This window comes from Bos javanicus, chromosome 10 (genome assembly GCF_032452875.1).
Source record: "Bos javanicus breed banteng chromosome 10, ARS-OSU_banteng_1.0, whole genome shotgun sequence".
Taxonomy (NCBI): domain Eukaryota; kingdom Metazoa; phylum Chordata; class Mammalia; order Artiodactyla; family Bovidae; genus Bos; species Bos javanicus.
The window spans coordinates 44,693,599-44,715,405 of NC_083877.1; the positions used below are offsets into that span (position 1 = coordinate 44,693,599).

Sequence of the window (21,807 nt, forward strand, 5' to 3'; positions counted from 1 at the left end):
ATAGTGTATATATTAATACTTTATCACTTCCTACATAATGCTAAAACCTTAAAACATTTTAACTCCATTTACCCCCATGCCTCCTGTGCTATTGTCATCATTCATTTAATTCTATACATATTTAAACTACACAAGGCTTTATGATTGTTTTTTGTATAGATATATTTATTTAGATTTACCCACGTGTTTACCTGCCTCCTGAGAAACCTGTATGCAGGTCAAGAAGCAACAGTTAGAACAGGACATGGAACAATGGACTGGTTCCAAATTGGGAAAGGAGTACATCAAGGCAGTATATTGTCACCCTGCTTGTTTAAATTATATGCAGAGTACATCATGTGAAATGCCAGGCTGGATGAAGCACAAGCTGGAATCAAGATTGCCAGGAGAAATATCAATAACCCCAGATATGCATATGATACCACCCTTATGGCAGAAAGCAAAGAGGAACTAAAGAGCCTCTTGATGAAGGTAAAAGAGGAAAATGAAAAAGCTGACTTAAAACTCAACATTCAAAACACTAAGATAAAAAAAAACAAAACAAAGATCATAGCATCCAGTCCCATCACTTCATGGCAAATAGATGGGGAAACAATGGAAACAGTGACAGACTTTACTTTTTTGGGCTCCAAAATCACTCCAGATGGTGACTGCAGTCATGGAACTAAAAGATGCTTGCTCCTTGGAAGGAAAGCTATGACAAACCTAGATGGTGTATTAAAAAGCAGACATTTGCCAACAAAGGTTCATATAGTCAAAGCTATGGTTTTTCCAATAGTCATGTATTGATGTGAGAGCTGGACTGTAAAGAAGACTGAGTGCCGAAGAACTGATGCTTTTGAACTATTGAGAAGACTCTTGAGAGTCCCTTGGACTGCAAGGAGATCAAACCAGTGAACCCTAAAGGAAATCAATCCTGAATATTCTTTGGAAGGACTGATGCTGAAGCTGAAATTCCAATACTCTGATGCAAAGAGCTGACTCACTGGAAAAGATGCTGATGCTGGGAAAGACTGAAGGCAGGCGGAGAAGGGGATGAGAGAGGATGAGATGGTTGGATGGCATCACCGACTCGATGGACATGAGTTTGAGCAAGCTCCAGGAGATGGTGAAGGACAGGGAAGCCTGGCATGCTGCAGTCCATGGGGTCAAAAAAAGCTGGACACAACTGATCAACTGAACAACAACAATCTTTCATACAACTTAGCACAGATAGAGAAAAACAATTGATTTCAAAAGCCAGTCTCTTGGGAGATTGAGATTGACTACTACATATAAAATAAATAAATAACCAGGCTCCCCTGGGTGGTTCAGTGGTTAAAAATTGGCCTGCCCATGCCGGGGACACAGATTTGATCCCTGGCCCAGGAGGATTCCACATGCCACAGAGCAACTAAGCCCGTTAGCCACAACGACTGAGCCCACATGCACTCTAGAACCCGTGCTCTGCCACAAGAAAAGCCACCACAATGAGAAGCCCACACACCAAAACTAAAGAGTAGCCCCAGCTCACTGCAACTAGAGAAAGCCAGTGCTGCAACTAGAAAAGGGGCCCACACACAGCAACGAACACCCAGCACAGCCATCAGTTAAAATTAACTAATGAGAACCTACTGCATAGCACAGGGAACTCCACTCAGTGCTCCGTGGTGACCTAAATGGGAAGAAAGTCTAAAAAAGACGGGACATATGTACACATATAGCTGATTCACTTTGCTGTACAGCAGAAACTAACACAACATTGTAAAGCAACTATCTCCAATTTTTTAAAAAATCCAGTCTCCATTATTTCCTTTAGGTCTTCCTCCAGAGCCACAGACAGATATACAAAATAATTTTGAGACCCAGCCTTGCGTATGCATACAACTTAAATTTGTTTGACCCTGGGCTTTCTGCCTGGCAGCTGAATACAGAAGAATATCTTAGCTTCTTAGAAGGAAAGATGAAAATTGTTTCAGATTCAGGATAGGCTCTCAGAACAAAATAAATAAATAAATTTAAAAAAGCTATTTTGGTTATTTGCTCATTTAGTAAATATTTATTGTATGCCTAGCAGTGTGTGCTGGGACATGTGGGAGAAATTTGAATAAGACATGGTTGCTCATGAGAGACTCACAACCCAATGTGCAAACACACAACACAATGTAATACAGTAAATGCAACAGGACTTTCTGGGAGGCCAAGAGAATGGGTTTCTTAGGTTTGGGGATGAGGGTGACTTCTGGGAAGAATCTGAAGAAAGAAAAATCCAAGACTATGCTGAGGAAAGCTAGATCACACACAAAAAAGTATGAATAACAAAAAATAATTTTGGAATGCTATAACCTAGGCATTGGCCTAACCTGCCTGGGACACCACAAAGAAGTTTGGGGAGGCTTCGTTAAACCTGAGGTAAATGTGGGTGAAGCCTAAGAGCCTCCAGGTCTCAGCTGAGATCCCTACCAGTACCATCCAGGTAGCGGATGCTTTGACACACCACCCAGATCTCCCTCCAAACTAAAGGGCTTACTCCTCCAGCTACTGGTACACTGCCCTTGGCTGTCAGCTCCCTCCAGGTATTAGTTAAGTGTTAGTCACTCAGTCATGTCCAACTCTTGCGACCCCATGGAGTATAACCCACCAGGCTCTTCTGTCCATGGAATTCTCCAGACAAGAATACTGGAGCGGGTAGTCATTCCCTTTCCCAGGGCATCTTCCTGACCCAGGGATAGAACCCAGGTCTCCTGCAATGCAGACAAATTCTTTACCTTCTGAGCTACCAGGGAAGCCCCCTCCAGGTCTCAAAAGAGTTGCTGCACCCAAAGCCATGTGCCCTTCCCTGGGTCCCCAGTGTCTGGCCCACCCTACCCAATGTGATAAGGCCCTCACTCCCCAGCTCAGGGCGACTCTGAGGACCCCTTTCAGCTTCTGAGCTTCCGCTCAGGTTGGTTCAGGCCTTTTACAGAAACTGGATCACAGCCTGACTCCTCCCTTGACTCAGGCCTGTTTCTGTTCCTTCTCTTTCACAGGTGTTAATCCCCCAAGCACTCCCTAATGAATATCCTACGTGCCAGCCTCCATCTCAGCATCTGCAAACCAGCAAACCAGCCACACCTACCAACAATATTGCTTAGAACCACGAGCAAACTGCTAGAAAATCTCAGTAATCAGGGGACTGTCTAACCTATAACTGGGTTAACAAATGTATATTTCACCATTTGTTTATTCCCAGCTCATCATCACACAAAAGCATTCTCAAAACTTCATTCTGATCTTTAGGGTTGAATCTATAGCCAAGCCGTAACTCAGAATATGTTTTCTCCAAGACCCAAACATACAGAGACATTGATCCTGATTTACACGTGGACACAGAAAGTCCACTGAGGTCAGCCAAGACACACATACCCACTCCTCAGAATCTCTGGAGGATTTAATCACTCGCTTTGGCAGCAAAAGATATCAAAATGGGTTACAGGTTTATAAACCTCTTAACTGAATCACTTTGCTATATACCTGAAATACTGTCAATCAACTATACTTCAATTAAAAAAGAATACATTATGTACAGCCAAGGCTAAGAATGATAGCTCCATGAAGAGTATTTTTATTTAAGCCACAACATTACCATATGTGTGCATTGAATTCAGTATGCTGACTCCTCCTCAGTCCATTTTCACAGACAAGGGAACAGGTTTATAAAAGTTAGAAGGTTGCTCAAGGGTACGATGCTGTGCAAGGGGGTAAAGCTGAGATGTGAATTCACACAGTACGACTGCAAAGACGCTCCCCTCCCTCCATCACTTCCACACTGATATACATGCCATCCCCTCACCCCTGCGTGTGCAGAGTGTCCAGCATGGCCACTAGCACACAGCAGACGCTCTAAAATCGTTAGTTAAGTTTGTTCTTTACTCTTTAGCTTTCCTCCTCTGTATTCTCTGCTCTTCACAATCTCCCAGCCCAGAATATCACTTTAGAGTTCAGTGGGAGTGAGGGATGGGTAAGGACAGTCAGGATGGATCCAGGAAATACTACTCTTTTTCTACTCTTCCCTTCCTAAAATCTTGTCATGAGTATATACTTGTTTTCTGTTTAAAATCTTTTCAGATAATTATTACAGATACTGTATTAAAAATGTCACAAATCTAAAAAGAAATTTTCTACCATCACTTCTCAAGTTTAACTTCATGTTTTACGTGCCTATGTCAACTTCTAGTTCTTATCCATGAGCATATGCAGTCTTTATATTTACAAAATCATCATACAATTATATATTTAGATGTGTCTGCTTACATTATTGGAGAAAGCGATGGCACCCCACTCCAGTACTCTTGCCTGGAAAATCCTATGGACGGAGGAGTCTGCTAGGCAGCAATCCATGGGATCACTGAAGTGACTTAGCAGCTTACATTATACCATATATATTTTTCCAGTAAATTTTTCTTGTAACCCAAATAAGCAGCGTGGTTGCTGCTGCTGCTGCTGCTGCTAAGTCACTTCAGTCGTGTCCAACTCTGTGCGACCCCCTGGACTGCAGCCCACCAGGCTTCTCCATCCATGGGATTCTCTAGGCAAGAACACTGGAGTGGATTGCCATTTCCTTCTCCAATGCATGAAAGTAAAAAGTGAAAGTGAAGTCCCTCAGTCGTGTCTGACTCTTAGCAACCCCATAGACTGCAGCCCACCAGGCTCCTCTGTCCATGGGATTTTCCAGGCAACAGTACTGGAGTGGGGTGCCATTGCCTTCTCCAAGCTCTGTAAATAATGAAGGTACCTTTACTGTGTAACTGGACCCAAGATATTTTCATTAAAGTTTCTCTTTTGCTGGGGGTAGGGGGGGTGGGGATGACTTAGCCTAGTTACTCTGAAAACTGATACAAAAATGTATCAATGTAACCATGTAAAAAATCACATGACAGTCACTGGCCTTCTCTCTTTGCTGTATGTTCCTCAAAGCCCACACGACTCACCCCCCATGCTTGGCACAAAGTAAAAGCTCAAAAATGAATGAGCAAAATTGATGAATGAACAAATGATTCTTTTCTGGGCTGAAGAGTGAAGTTGTAAAACAAGATTCCTTAGGAGGAGGGACAGGATACTCCAAAGTTAAGTCTGAAAACAGGGCAGGATGAACCAGAGGGAACAGGCAGAACAGGCCGGAAACCCCGTGGTAAAAGCCAGCTACATTGGTCAGGAGGAAGCATGTGGTTTCCTGAATTATACCCGTTCAAACCCATCAACCTTTGAAACATGAAATACAGAGATCATGTCAAGGATCCACAGTGCCCCTTCAGTCCCACTTTAGAGTTGTTTCTAAAAGGGTGTTTACATTATCAGAAGGGCTGCAGAGGTCAAGGCAGCTGGAAGAGAAAAATAAGACTGCAAAAAGAGAAAAAAAAAAAGGAATAGGTACACCTCAGAGAACATCCCTATACAACATCATTAGAGGAAGATTCTTAAGCTAGAGAGTCCACTGGGCTTCCTCTGGGCCTCATTCTTTCACGAAACTGTGAAAACACTGAAATTGGTATAAATTGTGCCGGTGTGTGTGTTTCTGTCTAGAGAGCAGACCTCAGATTCATCAGATTCTTATGCCCTTTGGTTATTGAGACTGCTGCTTCTTCCACTTTATCAATGCAAATGGAGCTCTTCTAAATCCATCATTATTCTTTAGGGGCTGGAAGTGGGCATGAGAGGTGGTAGGAAGGAGAGGGAGAAAGTAACTAAGCCCCCGAAGACCTATTAATTGAGTGAATATATCTGAAAGGATTACAGAGGGTTCCACATATATAAACAAGGGCCTATGAATGCTAGCTCTCAGTATTTTTATTACTCTATGACAAATGCCCTATGCTTTCCCAGCTTCACAATAACCCTACAAGGTCAGCATAAGTCCCATATTCTATTTATGAGACTCAAGGGAAATTGAGTAAAATAACTCCCAGTTTACACAGCTAATGATGGAGTTCAGAACTGTCTAACTCCAAAGTGTGGACTCTTCATCTCCACCCCATGACCTGAATTACTGGCCAGGCTTTCAGTCTGAAAGCAGCTTTTCCTGCTACCCTTAAGGCTTTTACATCTTAAGCCCAATAGTCTTTCTCTCTGAGTCTGTCCATCAGAACAGGCACTGAGCCTAAAAATTAGTTTCTTCAAGCCAAGGCATAATTTACTTGTTTATGTAATAGGGCCCTGGTCATCCCACTCAAATTTATACACTCAAGCCAGTTTCTCTCACATGGTGTGTGTTAGCCGCTCAGTCATGTTGGACTCTGTGACCCCGAGGACTGTAGCCCTCCAGGCTCTTTCGTTCATGGGATTTTCCAGGCAAGAATACTGGAGTGGTTTGCCATTTCCTTCTCCACTCTCACAGGGTATCAAGCGTTAATTAAAGTTATTATCACACTTACACGATTTAACTCCTTTGCCTCTCCAATGCAACCAAGTCAAAGGCCAGAAGAGAAGAAATGTTTTCTAGTAGTCACAAACCTGAGTGAAAAAGCACTAAACTAAGTCTCCTATTTTCTGGTTTCGAAACCCATGCTCAAGATTGCAGCTAAACATTAGCTACTAAAACAGCCTCCCTAAAACAGGGGAGAATCCTGATAAATGTACTATACTCAGCACTTCCTATGTGTCTGCACTTTACACACGTTATCCCTGTTTCCCAAGAGGCAAACAAGCTGTTAGATTGTTACTTCTCGCGAGGTTAAGCAAGTCTCTCAGGATCACACCAGCAATGAGTAGTAGAACCGGGACTTAAACCCAGGTCTGATATTATCAGCGTTCTTAACCATCCTCTTCTCACCGTGTCTACACAGCCACTGTGATTCATGCCACCCAACATCTCCTGTTGGTTTTCCCTGGAGTCACTTCCCTGAAATCTTGAGAGGACAAACCATGGAAGCAAGACAGACTCTCTCAATAGCAGATCCGGGTTTCAGGTACAGCTCGACCAACTACTAGCTCTGTCACCCTAAGAGGTGACTTGACCTTCCAAGGTGTGTTTCCTCACCTAGGGAATGAAGCTCATTTTCCTATCTCAGGATCTAGAAGACCCTGTTTCAGGGCATAGGTGTTAACGTGAAGGTTGGTTACCTTTTCCCCTCCTCAAAGCACTAAAGTCAAAACTAGTGTCGCCATGTACCCCAATATTCATTGCAGCACTGTTTATAATAGCCAGGACATGGAAGCAGCCTAGATGTCCATCAGCAGACAAATGGATAAGAAAGCCGTGGTACATACACACAATGGAGTATTACTCAGCCATTAAAAAGAATACATTTGAATCCGTTCTAATGAGGTGGATGAAACGGGAGCCTATTATACAGAGTGAAGTAAGCCAGAAAGAAAAATACCAATACAGTATCAGTTCAGTCGCTCAGTCGTGTCTGACTCTTTGACCCCATGAATCACAGCACGCCAGGCCTCCCTGTCCATCACCAACTCCCAGAGTTCACTCACACTCACGTCCATCGAGTCAGTGATGCCATCCAGCCATCTCATCCTCTGTCGTCCCCTTCTCCTCCTGCCCCCGATCTCTCCCAGCATCAGAGTCTTTTCCAATGAGTCAACTCTTCACATGAGGTGGCCAAAGTTTTAGCTTTAGCATCATACCTTCCAAAGAAATCCCAGGGCTGATCTCCTTCAGAATGGACTGGTTGAATCTCCTTGCAGTCCAAGGGACTCTCAAGAGTCTTCTCCAACACCACAGTTCAAAAGCATCAATTCTTCGGCACTCAGCTTTATTCACAGTCCAGCTCTCACATCCAACACAGTATACTAACGAATATATATGGAATTTAGGAAGAAGGTAACGATAACCCTGTATGCGAGACAGCAAAAGAGACACAGATGTATAGAACAGTCTTTTGGACTCTGTGGGAGAGGGCGAGGGCGGGATGATATGGGAGAATGGCATTGAAATATGTAAAATATCATATGTGAAACGAATCGCCAGTCCAGGTTTGATGCATGATACAGGGTGCTCGGGGCTGGTGCACTGGGATGACCCAGAGGGATGGGATGGGGAGGGCGGAGGGAGGAGGGTTCAGGATGGGGAACACATGTACACTCAGGGCGAATTCAAGTCAATGTATGGCAAAACCAATACAATATTTTAAAGTAAAATAAACAAATTAATTTAATAAGTAAATAAAAGATAAGTAGTATCGCGTTTTCTGAGCACCCCAGCGGTGCTCGACTTCAGAGTCCTACCACCACCACTTCCTCTCACCCCTCTCCACCCTCGTGGCCGCCGCTTAATTTCCCCTCCATTTCAGTACGTTCTCTTGCCTCGCAAGAAGGGATGGCCTTGGACGCTGAGAGGCTACCTACTTCTTTTTGTCCCCCGACTCTGGGCTTTGAGGGTCTGTCTCTCTGCTCAGGACCCAGAGCGTCCTGCAAAGCCACTGGCAGCTGCGCACCCCTCCGCGCGTCCCGCCCCGAGGGGCGGGGTGTGACCAGAGAGTTTGGATAGGAGGCGCCTTGGGAAACACCCCGCCGCCCACGGAGCTTCCTCGGCGGCGCAACCTCTTCGGCCGAGACGCGCGCAGAGCGGCCGGGAGGCTTCTCTGCACCCGGACCCCCGTGGCCCCGGTCCTCCCGCAGCCTCCGCTCCGGCTCGCCGGGCCGCCGGTCATGAGGCCGCTGTTTTACCGCTGCCACAACACCACGTCGGTGGAGAAGGGCAATTCGGCGACGATGGGCGGGGTGCTCTTCAGCACGGGCCTCGTGGGCAACCTGCTGGCCCTGGGACTCCTGGCGCGCTCCGGTCTGGGGTCGTGCCCGCCGCGCTCGCCGCGCCCGCCGCCCTCCGTCTTCTACGTGCTGGTGTTCGGCCTGACGATCACAGACCTCCTGGGCAAGTGTCTAGTGAGCCCCTTCGTGCTGTCCGCCTACGCGCAGAACCGGAGCCTGCGGGAGCTGGTGCCCGGATCGGACAGCTCTCTGTGCCAAGCCTTCGCCTTCATCATGTCCTTCTTCGGGCTCGCCTCGACGCTGCAGCTGCTGGCCATGGCCCTGGAGTGCTGGCTCTCCCTGGGGCACCCCTTCTTCCATCGACGGCACCTCACCCCGCGCCGGGGTGCAATGGTGGCGCCGGTGGTGGGCGCCTTCTGCCTCGCTTTCTGCGCGCTGCCCTTGGTGGGCTTTGGGAAGTTTGTGCAGTACTGCCCTGGCACCTGGTGCTTCTTCCAGATGGTCCACGAGGAGCGCTCGCTGTCGGTGCTGAGCTACTCGGTGCTCTACGCCAGCCTCATGCTGCTGCTGGTGCTCGCCATCGTGCTGTGCAACCTGAGCGCCATGCGCAACCTCTATGCCATGCACCTGCGGCTGCGGGGACTCCTGCGCCCTGGCTCCAGGGAACGCGCCGAGCCGGGCGCCGGCGAGAGGGAGGCGACCCCGCTGCACCTGGAGGAGCTGGATCACCTCCTGCTGCTAGCCCTCATGACGGTGCTCTTCACCATGTGCTCCCTGCCTTTAATTGTGAGTTGTCCGCGCTAAAGCTGCAGGAGACTGACGCGCGGTGGGCCGCAGGAGAGGAGAGGGACGGGTGGGGCGTGTTGGGTGCGGTGCAAGAGAAGCTGCGCCCAGACCCCGGAGGGTGTGTTCCCGCGTTCCGCGGATCAGTTTCCGTTCCCTCCGCAGTCCTCAGTAGATAGAATCCGATTTGTTGAGCGAAAAGAGGTAAAGCCACAGAAATTTAGGAAAAGCAGGAACCGGACTGTGTCCCCTTAGTCCGGCAGAACCTCTCCAGTGCTCTGAGAAGGTCTCAGGACCATTTTTGCACCTCAGAACTTGGGAAGCAGAACTTGGTTTCTCCTCGGCAGTACGAGTCCTTTCCCACTTTCCAATGGCTATGCGAGGTTTTATATCATTACACCTGCCCATGATTTTAGTGGCATCAGAAATGCGCAAATGACATCTGGGCGTTCTTCCCACCCCACCTACCTCCCCGCCCCCGGTGTTGGTATGGAAAGGGAATAAGAGAAGGTGTAATCCTGCCAAACTGATTTGCAGACGCGAGTGACTAAAAGCGTAGGTTTAGTCTAGTCTTTTTTTTTTTTTTAACTGGTGTGTAAACTTTGAGGAGTGGAGGGCGCCCTTTCCCGTGCTGCCGCTGCAGGGAGTGGTGGCTGCAGAGGCGGAAAGGCTGTTTGGACTAGCAGGTGTGGAGGAAGGTTTCAACTAGTTGTGACGCTCTGATAACCTGTCTCGACCGGTGTTGTTTCTACCTTGGCAAGCGAGGTGGGCCATTATTTTGTGTTTCAATTAACTGATGCAGGTGGTGGTGCAGATTGAATTACTTCCTCGTTTTGAAGGTATTTCCTCCTGTGATCCCTGCTAAGACTTCTAGGAGTGGCTGAGGCTAGAAGTATTGCTCCTCTTTCTCTCCTGACTCCACAGTGTACTTGTTCAACATGAACAACGTTTAAATAAATTCATTGTCAAGTCCATGTTTTTGGAGCCCTGAGACTTATGTGAATAGGAAAGTTAAGTTTCTTATGGCAGTGTAGCAGTTTTGGACATTACTTTCAAGGGTAGATGAAAGTGACATATAATGTGATTTTCCCCCCTTAAATGAAGGTCTTAGTATTGGGCCAATAGTTGTCTGAATTAGGATCGGAACTCCCCAAAATAAATAAATATATAGCTATATAAACAAAGAGATTAAGATATAGGTGGAGATATTTAGCAATGGTTTTCAAACTTTAGCACACTCAGACTCATCAGCAGTACTTTTAAAAACATAGCTGGCTGGCCCTGTTCTCCAGTTGCTGATTCAGACATTTTTGAAGAATTCAGCATCCTCCACTTCATCTGCTGATGTAGAGATCACATTTGAAGAACCACACTCTGAAGCAGGAGTTAGCAAATCAGGGCTAAGTATCCAGAGAGCTGGCAACAGCAACATTTTTTCATGGATCCCTAGTTTCAGCAGAGGGCACTCTTCCCATCTGATTTTCCCTGTAATGGACTGCATTCTCTAAACAAGCCTGTTGTATATTCTGAGTATGTTTCTTAGTCAACCCTCTCTTATAGGAGCAGTTATATAAAGTATCTTCTAGGGAATACTATTGATCATCAGAAATTTTTTGAAAGTCTACATGGTGTTCAAACAGATATCTTGAATAGAGTATGTATTTTGATCACTATCAGAGTGAACAAATTTGTCATAATTTCAGTAAACCCCCAAAATAAATAAAATTAAAAAGCCATTCATAGAATAAATATTACATTTCTAATACAAATCAAGTGACTTGAAAATATCAATTAAAATAACTTAATATGCAAGAAAATTGATATTGATGAATACTGAATAGAAATAAAATGATTTGTCTTCATAATTTAAACATTGTTCAGTTACCCAGATGCCAACTAATCAAGCATTCTCAAATAGTAAGAATTATATTTTTCTCCACTTTGAGGAGAAAGGAGCAAATATAAAGATTTAAGTCATATGAAGTGTTTCCTTTTTCAATCAACTGAAGTGTGTAGCCTGTTGCCATCCATTTACTCATTCATCTCAGATCTGGAACCTACAACATTCCAGGCACTATAATTCATTGCAGGGAATTAAAATAAGAAAAACCTCTCATCTGCCCACAGAGCTATAATCCAGGGTGTGAGAGGGAGTGAGTAGGGCCAGAAAAGAGTTTAGAAAAGGAAAGGATTAACTCCTAATTGATAAAACAGTAATACTAGCTAATTATTGAATTATTATTATTATATGCAAGGACCTGTTCTCGAGGTTTTACTCATATTATCTCATTCGAATTTTGTAACGATGCTGGAAAATAGGTTCGATTGTCCCCATTGTATAGATGAAGAAACAGAGTAACTTGCTTGAAATGTCATAGCCAGTGAGAGGATTCTATCTAACCTGGATAGTCAGACTGTAAAGCTGATGAGCTTAACCATCACTTCAAAGAGTCTTCGAGATGGAGGTAATACTTTAGGTTGGCCTGGAAAAAAGGTAGGATTTGGGCACATGATCAATTTCCACATCTGTAAAATGGAGATAATGAACATACTTAACAGGATTTTTGTGAGTATGAGACAAACTTTTTAAAGTAAAATGCTTAGAATGGTGCCTAGGAATATGAAATTCTGTATGGGCATTAGCCATTATTATTACTCTTTGTGTTATTGAACAGTTATAATGGGGGAAGGCTTCCAGATAACCTCTGTTTTCCTAAGTGCACTAGATGGGAGTATCTGAGCCTACTGAAATGCTCTACTGAAAAAAGAATTAAAAGGTAAGGAAACAATTATGGGAACATACATCTTCTCATATCCCTGACTGCCTTGAATGGGTTTGGTCTGTGCACTTATTTGTATCCCCTCCCATTAATGTTGAGTTTGCATATTTTCTGGTCCATTAGCGTCTATTTTGTCCCATTATAAATTTAAAAATCTCAGTGGGCTTGGGTGATGTAAGGGTATTGAGAAAAAGCAGTTGGCCTCCAACCAAGTGGGAGGCAGTTGCAGTGCTGGTCAAAACAGCAGTGTTGACTGAATGGCAGGAAAGGGATGAGGCAGTTTGCAGGGCTACCCAAAAGCCAGAGACCTCAGGGAAGAGCAAGACAATAGGAGTGGCTGGGCACAGGTATGTAGGCTTATCTTTCTCTCCCTGAATATATTGCCTAGAATGTTGTAGGTTTCTTCCTAGTCTGACAAGAGGATGCCAACCACAGAAAGATAAGCATCTGTGCTAAGAATAACTAATTTACATGAGTTGTCTCCTGTCTTTCCACTGGAATGCATGCATGCATGCAAGTCACTTCAGTCTTGTCTGACTCCGTGTGACCCTATGGACTGTAGCCCACCAGGCTCCTTTGTCCAGTATTCTCCAGGCAAGAATACTGGAGTGGGTTGCCATGCCCTCCTCCGGGGGATCTTCCTCATCCAGGGATCGAACCCATGTCTCTTACATCTGCTATATTGGCAGGAGGGTTCTTTACCACTAGCGCCACCTGGGAAGCCCCTCCACTGGAATATTTCCTGTCTTTTCACATTGATTAAAAGTTTCTGTTTCAAATGGACTCACAGACATAGAAAACAAATTGGTTATCAAAGGAGAAATTGGAGGGAGGGATAAATAAGGGATTTGTGATTAACGGATATATACTACTATATATAAAATAGATAAAGGACCTACAGTATTGTAGAGAAAACTATATTCAATATCTTATAGTAACCTATAATGGAAAAGAATCTGAAAAAGGATATATATATGCACACACGCACACATATATATGTATATATGTACACATACACACATAGATGTATATATGTGTGTATGTGTATATATATGCATCTATGTGTGTGTGTGTATATATGTATATGCTGTACACCTGAAACATCGTAAATCAGTTATACTTCAATAAAAAAAGTTCAGAGAAAGGGAAGTTTCTGTTTCATTGGTGCCTCCACACATGTGACATTTCACGTGTGACTTATTTCTGTGCTAAGAATCAAGAACAGGAAGGAGGCAGAAGAAAGAAGGGAAGAAATTTAGTATCTTTGGGAGTCTGGTGACCCTGTTTGTAGACAATTCAGTGGACTGGATCTGTCCCACTTCAGCTCTTCCTCTGCACGGCCAGGTAACGCTAGTTCTGCGTGGCCAGGTAACGCTAATTCTGCTCTGACTGCCGGCAGGGTAGCTCCAGGGATTAGCCTGGGGCTTCCAGGAGGACCTGCACCTCCCTGGCTCCTCACTTGCACCCATCCATGACAGTGGCCAAAATGAATATCCCAAGGCAAACTGCCATATTCTTATGGAAAAATAATGTTTTCTAAGTGAAGTAAGGGAATTTATCGCAGCCATAGACCTTTTGCTATCCTAATCTAATGTTTTTCTTTAAAACAGTATCGTGCTTACTATGGAGCGTTTAAAGCTGTTCCTGAGCAAAATGGAACCACTGAAGAAACTGAAGACCTCCGAGCCTTGCGCTTTCTCTCTGTGATCTCAATTGTGGACCCTTGGATTTTCATCATTTTCAGAACATCAGTGTTTCGAATGTTTTTTCGCAAGATTTTCATAAGGCCCCTTATATATAGAAATTGGCACAGCAATTCTTGCCAAACTAACATGGAATCCAGTCTATAACTATGTTATCCTCTCTCATAAACTCAAGAATACATCTCATCTTCTGCAAAGAACCATGAGCCACAAAAAAATCTTATAATTTATATCCATAAAAGGTATGTTCCATAACAAAATATCTAAATGTATTTTCAAAACTGTTTGTTCATTCTTAATGTGTTGTCCCTCTGTATTCATGAATCAGTTCAGTGGAGTTTTTCATTTTGAGTTATAACGTAATAACTATTATTATTATAACTAATAATAGTTATAATAGTTTTTCATTTTGAGTTATACCAGTTAAACTGGTAGCTCAGTTGCTAAAGAATCTGCCTGCAAAGCAGGAGACCCAGGTTCATTCTCTGGGTTGGGAACTGGGTTCGATCCCTGCGTTGGGAAGATCCCCTGGAGAAGGAAATAGCAACCCACTCCACTGTTCTTGCCTGGGAAATCCCACGGACAGAAGAGCCTGATGGGCTACAGTCCATGGGGTCAAAAGAGTCCAGTGCAACTTAGCAACTAACCCAAACAGTGTTTAAAGTCTTAAAGCAATTATAGTGATTGTTCCAATGTTTGTACTTGTTATCCCTAATTTTTTAAGGAGACCTTAGGCCTCTGGGTCTTTATTTAAATCCAGAAGAAACACCACTGTTTACAATTATGTAATAGGTTGTTCTTAAATTTTCTTATTCTCCTTATTTCTAGCGAAACTTGATTTGTTTATTGTGTATCACAATTGCCCCTAATTAAGTCTTATCTTTGCCAACTGATTCAACTACAGCCTGAATTAGAGATGCACCTCCTAAAAGGGAGGTGAAAATGTAACTAGATCAGGCATTTGGAGCATCCTTCTCTGGCCAACCCGAGAGAAGGCTCACTGCCTTGTGTGAAGAGCCAAAGGTATAAATAAGTAAATGCGAGGCAAGGTCTACAATCCAAAGAAGAAAAAAATGCCTTTTATCCTTTAAGTCCAATTTCTTATTTGGAGGGTGTCCGTAGGCATGAAAATTTGGGAGTGGGCTACAAAATGTTTCAGTTTTTTGGAACTTCAATTTTGTAGGCTTATCATATCGATGGATTCCTTGGTGGGGAGGGATTTATCGTTCGTTGAAAGACTGGGATGTATAATTTCCCAGAAAGCATGTTTACTACAAATGGCTATAACAGAGCGGGGCATTCAGCACAGCAACAAGCTCACAGGGACTCAGTCAGCCTCAGCTGAGCATGGTGGCGATGACCTTAACAGCTACCTGTTAAAGCCATATTCTGCCCTTGGTGGAGATGGTAAGATCTTATGGAGGTTCCTGAGAAATACAGTTTCAAGCTGGAGCAGGATGTGGCTCAGATGGAGCACAGCCAAGCACTTTAAGAATACATTTAATTGTACATGTTTACAAATGTTAGCAACACTATGACCAAAAGGGAAAAGTGGGGGAAATACAGCTGCAGCTGTTAAACCAAACAAGAGACTGTAGACACAGCTTGCAGGGAAGAACTTTCACCTTGGGTAGAAGAATACACGGGGGTATCAGAGGGCTTTTGGCATCTGTGGGGCCCCTTTATACCCAACACAGACTCTGAGCTGGAGAACCAGCTATGTTTGAATAGCCTGAGACCCCCATTTAGCCATCCCTTCCAAAGACCAGAGTTAGCAGCAGCCCCGCTTTTACCTCTGGTTTATCTCAGAGGTGGTATTAACCTGGAAATATGTGTGTGTTTTTTGTGTGTACCAAAACTGTGAAATGGTCAAATACAGGAATACACAAATTATAATTGAGAGTGTGATGTGATGCAAAATACACTTGTTTTCAACTTTAACTCTTGCTTATGTGCTTAATGTGTAACTACCTGTGTGTTTTATTGTCAGAGGAAGTTCATTTTTTTATGCTCTCCTTTTGGAAAGTGTTATGATCATTGTCAAGGTCATTTGAAAAGTTCCCAGATGAATCAATAAACATAATTTTATAATATTTTGCAAAGAAAATTACTTTTCTTCAAATGAAAGAAAAGAATTTCATGTTTTGGTTTTGTTTCATTGTTTTGAGTAAAAGTTTACCAGCAGCCTTTCATTCTCTAGCAGTTTAATAGAATGGGTTTTTATAGACTGTCCCATTAGCAAATACATTACTTTAAACAATTTTGCATATGTTTATTCAAGGAATTAGTGGTTCTTTCTGTCACAATGTAGATACACCATCTGTATGAAATCCTTGTTAAGTCAGAAGTCAACTTTTCAATGATCCTCATTAATTTATTCATTATATTATTAAATAAGTTTTAATTGACAGATACCTTGTGCCAGGGAATTAGGTGCTGAAGAAAAAAGTACATAAGACTTAGTTCTGGCCCATAAGTTGCTCTTTGTCCAGTGGGAGAGATAAGCATGTAAACAGTTACAACAGAGTATGGAAATCCCAGTAATAAATGTGCATGCAGAGTCCCATTAGAAGAGAAAATCTGAACTCGGGGTTACATAGGGTAGGGTTGTCACTAACCCTAACTTGGGGTAGTTCTGTAGGGTTGTCAGAACTGCACAGTGAGACGATACCGAAGTCAAGTATTGAAGATGCGTAGGAATTTTGACTCCAGTTGAAAACTAAAGAAAGGACTAAAATAGTCCACATGAGAGGAAATACATATGGTTAATAAATGTAAAAAAGAATTCCTGTCTAACCAAAGAAATGCTAAATTAAAATCAAATTATCAAGGATCACACACAAAAATAATTATGACTGTCAATAACAGAAAGGCTCTTATTAAATAAAAAGAACACTGGTGCTCCCCTGGTGAGTTTATAAATTTGTCCACCTTTTCTTTCTTTTTTTTTTAAATTACTTATTTATCTATCTATCTATCTGTGGCTGTGCTGGGTCTTCGTTGCTGTTCCAGCTTTTCTTTAGTTGTGGCGAGTGGGGGCTACTTTCTACTTGCAGGGCGCAGGCTTCTCATTGCGGTGGCTTCTCCTGTTGGGCAGCACAAGCTCTAGGGCACTTGGGCTTCAGTAGCTGTTGCACATGCGCTCAGTAATTGTGGTTCCTGGGCTCTAGAGCACAGGCTTAACAGTTGTGGTGCACCAGCTTAGCTGCTTCACAGCCTGTGGGATCTTCCCAGATCAGGGATGGAACCATGTCTCCAGCATTGCAGGCAGATTCTTTACCACTGAGCCACCAGGGAAGCCCTGTTCACATTTTCTCAATAGCAACCTGGCAGTGCATATCAGGAGCATAAACGTGTTCTTTTCTACCATTCCAGTGACTCCACTCTAGAATTCTTTTCCAGAAAATAATCAGAGGGGCTGTCACAATTATGTGCAAAACTCTTCCTTGTAGCATTGTTTAAAATAGCAAAAAAAAAGAAAAGGAAACCATCTAAATGACGGAAACAAGGGTTAGACAAACTCTTCATGTATAATATATACACACACACATATATGAAAATAATGCAGCCGTATAAACAAGATGTTTTCAAATAATTTATAAAAATTGAGAGGAAAGCTTACAGTGTCATATGAGGTGGAACAAACCTGATACAAACTATTTTAAGGTATGATCCATAATTAAAATATATATATATGTGTGTGTGTGTGTGTGTGTGTGTGTGTATAAGACCTTGAAAAAATAAACCAGAGAAGCAAAGTGTGGACCACAGTTATCTTTTTTATGGACGTTTTCCCCATAATTCTTCATATTTTCCAAGTTTTAAAATAATAAGTACAATTTTCTTTCATGTGAAATTCTTTTTTAAAATAATGAATAGAAATGGGCTGACAAAACAAGGGGAAAAGGCAAGCAGGACAAGCTTTCAAGTTAAAGGACCATGCAGGAATAAAGGAGTACGGAGTGTCCAGGCTTAGAAGCTCCATTTGGTAGTAGCTTGGGCATTATGAGCAGAGGTGACAGGAAAAGAAGCTGAAAAGAGATGCAGTTTTCACACCGTCAAGGCTGTTGGGTCCAGGGAGAAGGGTTGGAGCTCTTGTGGGGCCCATATTCTCACTGTAGATTTTGAAGCCAGGGTGCAGCTAGAATGGAGTTCGAGGGAGGTCATGCTGGTGGCATGAATTGCAGATGGGCAGATGGGGGCCTGATGAGGTTGTACAGTCCATGCACTAGACCAGCATGCTGGTTAAGGAAATGAGTAGGACCTGCTTGGGCTTCCCTGGTGGCACAGTGGTAAAGAATCTGCCTGCCAATGCAGGAGATGCAAGAGACACTGGTTCGACCCCTGGGTCAGGAAGATCCCCTGGAGTAGGAAATGGCAACCCACTCCAGTATTCTTGCCTGGGAAATTTCATGGACAGAGGAGCCTGGCAGGCTACAGTGAAGGGGTCGCAAAGAGTCAGACACAACTGAGCATGCAGACAAGGACTTGCTTGCCTAGCTGCTTGCCTGTACGTGGAGTGCACCAGCTCAGAAGAAAGGGCCCCCTTTGATGATCTTTCTACTGGGAGGAAGCACAAAAAAGCCAAATATACAGGCCCAGAAGCACCAGGCCACCAGAGAGGGATAGAGGAGAGGAGGAGCTGAATTCAGGCCCCACCAGGGAAAGGTGAGTTGTACAGCTTTTTAATAGGTAGAGCTGATAGGGAGGATTCCAACTTATGACTCAGCTGTGCCTTTATTCTTCTTTCAGTATACTCAGGAATAAGTTAGGAGAGGGAAGAATTCTGAAAAAAGTCTTTCTTTTTTTCCTGACATTGCCAGTATACCTAGATAGAAGATCGCTGTTACGATGCTAATGAAGGTTCTGGGTCAACTGTGGATTTTAATTATATATTACCCAGGTCGCAAAGAGTTGGACACTACTGAACAATGACAACCATCACCCAGCCATGTTAATAAAGGGCCAGTGATTAAGACCATTAACTTAGTTCCAAAAGTCCATCAAAGGCTGACTGAGCCAGGTACTCCTGAAGCTTTTGGGGAGAGAAGGGATCCCACGAATAAAACAGTATGAGTCACTCACTAGCCACACAGCCCTTCTTGTTCATTTAACTGAAGATTTCTGTGTTCTAGGCCAGCACGTCTCAAAGCCTGATACTGGACCAGCAGCCTCAGCCTCACCTGAAACTTGTTAGAAACATACATTCCCCAGCCCCGCCCCCACAACAGCAGAATCAGAATCTCTGGGGCTGGGCCCAGCAGTCTGCTTTAAGGTGATTCTCATGCATGTTCAATTTCAAGAACCACTGCTCCACCAAAAAAAAAAAAAGAGAAAATACTGGCCAAATGACCAAAAAATATTCAAAAAAGACTCCATTCATAATGTTTCTCTGACCTCTGTTTCGCAGATGTTTTCAGTTGAGATCACTGACACCTAACTCCCCAAAGCGTGTTATCTGTAATACTTCCGTTACAATACTTCTGTTCAGGCAGTCATCACAACTCATTACTTCACATGCTCATAGTATTAATGGCAGTGAAAGAGCCTTTGGCCCATGACGGAAAGATGCTCCTCCAGAGGAGCTGCTTCTTTATCCTCGTGCAGATGCTTATTGGGTCTAAGACTAACAGTTGTTTCGTTGTGAAATAAAACTAAGCAAAGGGCATTCATTCACAGAATAACATTACCAGAGATTATGTCTAAAGGGAAGCTTTCATTAGGAAATTGATTACATACTAAAATGGTGCATAAAACGTGCATATATTGTTTAAATAATAAAGTGAACATTCAAGTAAATGCCATGCAGATCAAGAAACAGAACCAGAGGTGAACATTATCCTGACATTGGGATGTCTTCACTTTTTGTTACTTTACCACCTGAGTGTGCATCATAAAATATGTACTCTTTATATCTTTCTCCCTAGCTTAGCACTGTGTCTCATATCAGATTCCTCCCACGCAGACACAAGACAGGGCTTCAGGTGTGTGTGATCTGTGGAGCTTGTGCTCTCAGGAGAAAGGCAGTGAAGGAAGCTGGGACAGGGCAGTTACAAGCGCTAAGCAAAGGTGAAGTCTCAGCTGCAGCCTACTCCCTGAGCAAAAACACCACAGAACTGGACCCACAGGTCATAAGCAGTCTTTGGCCAGGGTGCACTGGGGGTGGCCTTCAGGTCAAGTGCAATTTTCTAGGAGCTTCCCTGGTAGAGGATTCGCCTGCCAATGCAGGAGATGTGGGTTCAGCCCCTAATCTAGGAAGATCCCACATGCCGCAGGGCAAATAAGCCCGTGCACCACAACAATTAAGCCTTTGCTCTAGAGCCAGGGAGCTGCAACTACCGATAGTTGCCCTAGAGCCGGTGTTCTGCAACAAGAGAAGCCCCTGCAGTAGGAAGCCACAAGTAGAAAGTAGCCCCCACGCATCACAGCTAGAGAAAAGCCCACGTTGCAACAAAGACCCAGCACAGCCATAAATAAATAATTTTATTTTTAAAAGAGGGCAATTTTCCAGAGCAGGGGCCACCTGTGAACCATTATCAGCCAATACAGGAGCTGAGGGGTGGGTGCCCTGGCCTGGTAAGGGAAATTGGGCAGCTTCCACTACATATTATGTTTGAGATTCACCTCACTGTATAGCTGCAGTTCATATGATATCTATGCTGAATAATGTTCTATTGTATGAATATATCATATGTTGCCAATGAACATTGGGGTTGTTTATTACAAATAATGCTACTTTGACTATTTTATCATGTACTGTATAATGTCAGACATTCAAAAGGTTATATCTAAAGCATATACCTAGGAGTGGAATTATAGGATTGTAGAGTATGTACATCTTCTTTTTTATTATAAAAATTGTTTTCCAATTTACCAGCACTGTTTGGTAGCTCACATTGCTCCACTTGTGATTTTGGACTTTTTATTTTAGCCATTCTCATACCTTTGTAATGGTATCTCATTGAGGTTTTAATGTGTTTTTCTTGTTATTAATGATGCTGTATACCTTTCTATATATTTTTGGCAGTTTGGAAATTCTCTTTTTATAAAATTTTTCTTCAAGTCTTTTGCCTAGGTTTGTCATGTAATGTCTGTCGTTTCTTACTGATTTGTAGATGTCCTACATGTTGTTAGCCTTGTTAGAAAAGCACCTATTATGTAGGAGGCATGTGGGTTCGATCCCTGGGTTGGGAAGATCTCCTGGAGAAGGGAAAGGCTACCCGCTCCAGCATTCTGGCCTGGAGAATTCCATGGGCTGTATAGTCCATGGGGTTACAAAGAGTCGGACATGACTGAGCAACTTTCACTTCACTTTTTTGTTGTTGTTACTGTTAGTTACATGTGTTGCAAAAAATATTTTCCCACTCTGTAATCTTTTTCAGTCTTTTACGGTGACTTTTAATGAATAGAAGTTTTATTTATTGGAATCTAATTTATTAAGCTTTTCTTTTATGGTTAAGCTTTTCATTCTGCTTGAGAAATTTCTTTCCTAACCTGGAATTATGAAATATTTTTCAACATTATAATGGCTTTATAGTTTTGCCTTCACTCCTAGGTTTTATTCCACCTATAACTTATTTTGTATATGGTGTGATATAGATATTCAATTCTGTATTTTTACCATATAAATAACCAGTTGTCTCCAAATGAACTTATTATCAAAAAAAATCCATCCTTTCCTCACTGATATTAAATATTATCTTGTCATATATCAAGTTTCTAAATATGTATTCTGTTTTCAGTCTCTCTATACTATTCCATTAGCTCGTTGTCTTAGTTACTGTAGTTGTACAGTACCTGGTACACTAAGTCCATCTTTTTCTTTTAATTCTTTTTCAAGAATTTCAAGGACCTTACTAATC

The 21,807-nt window shown here is 43.1% G+C and overlaps 1 protein-coding gene and 1 long non-coding RNA gene across 2 annotated transcripts in view; one reads left to right on the plus strand and one right to left on the minus strand.

Annotated features, from left to right (window-relative positions):
• The window catches only part of LOC133256160 (uncharacterized), a 183,008-nt gene extending 174,609 nt beyond the window's left edge, over nt 1-8,399 (minus strand). Inside the window, exons 1-2 of the long non-coding RNA XR_009739112.1 lie at nt 8,317-8,399; nt 7,597-7,804 (exon numbers count right to left, since the gene is read on the minus strand). This is a non-coding gene — a long non-coding RNA (uncharacterized LOC133256160). The remainder of the gene's footprint in view (nt 1-7,596; nt 7,805-8,316) is intronic.
• PTGDR (prostaglandin D2 receptor) lies at nt 7,804-16,038 on the plus strand. Its single transcript, XM_061430987.1, has 2 exons — nt 7,804-9,465; nt 13,853-16,038. The coding sequence occupies exons 1-2, from the start codon at nt 8,620-8,622 to the stop codon at nt 14,090-14,092; spliced, it is 1,086 nt and encodes a 361-aa protein (XP_061286971.1). The 5' UTR covers nt 7,804-8,619; the 3' UTR covers nt 14,093-16,038.
• Nucleotides 16,039-21,807: the final 5,769 nt, after the last annotated feature.

Excerpts from the sequence above, each read along its gene's own strand:
- PTGDR (XM_061430987.1), top strand. The coding sequence starts at position 8,620 with ATGAGGCCGCTGTTTTACCGCTGCCACAACACCACGTCGGTGGAGAAG. Across the intron at positions 9,466-13,852 it reads TGTGCTCCCTGCCTTTAATT|TATCGTGCTTACTATGGAGC; the intron begins GTGAGTTGTCCG and ends TCTTTAAAACAG.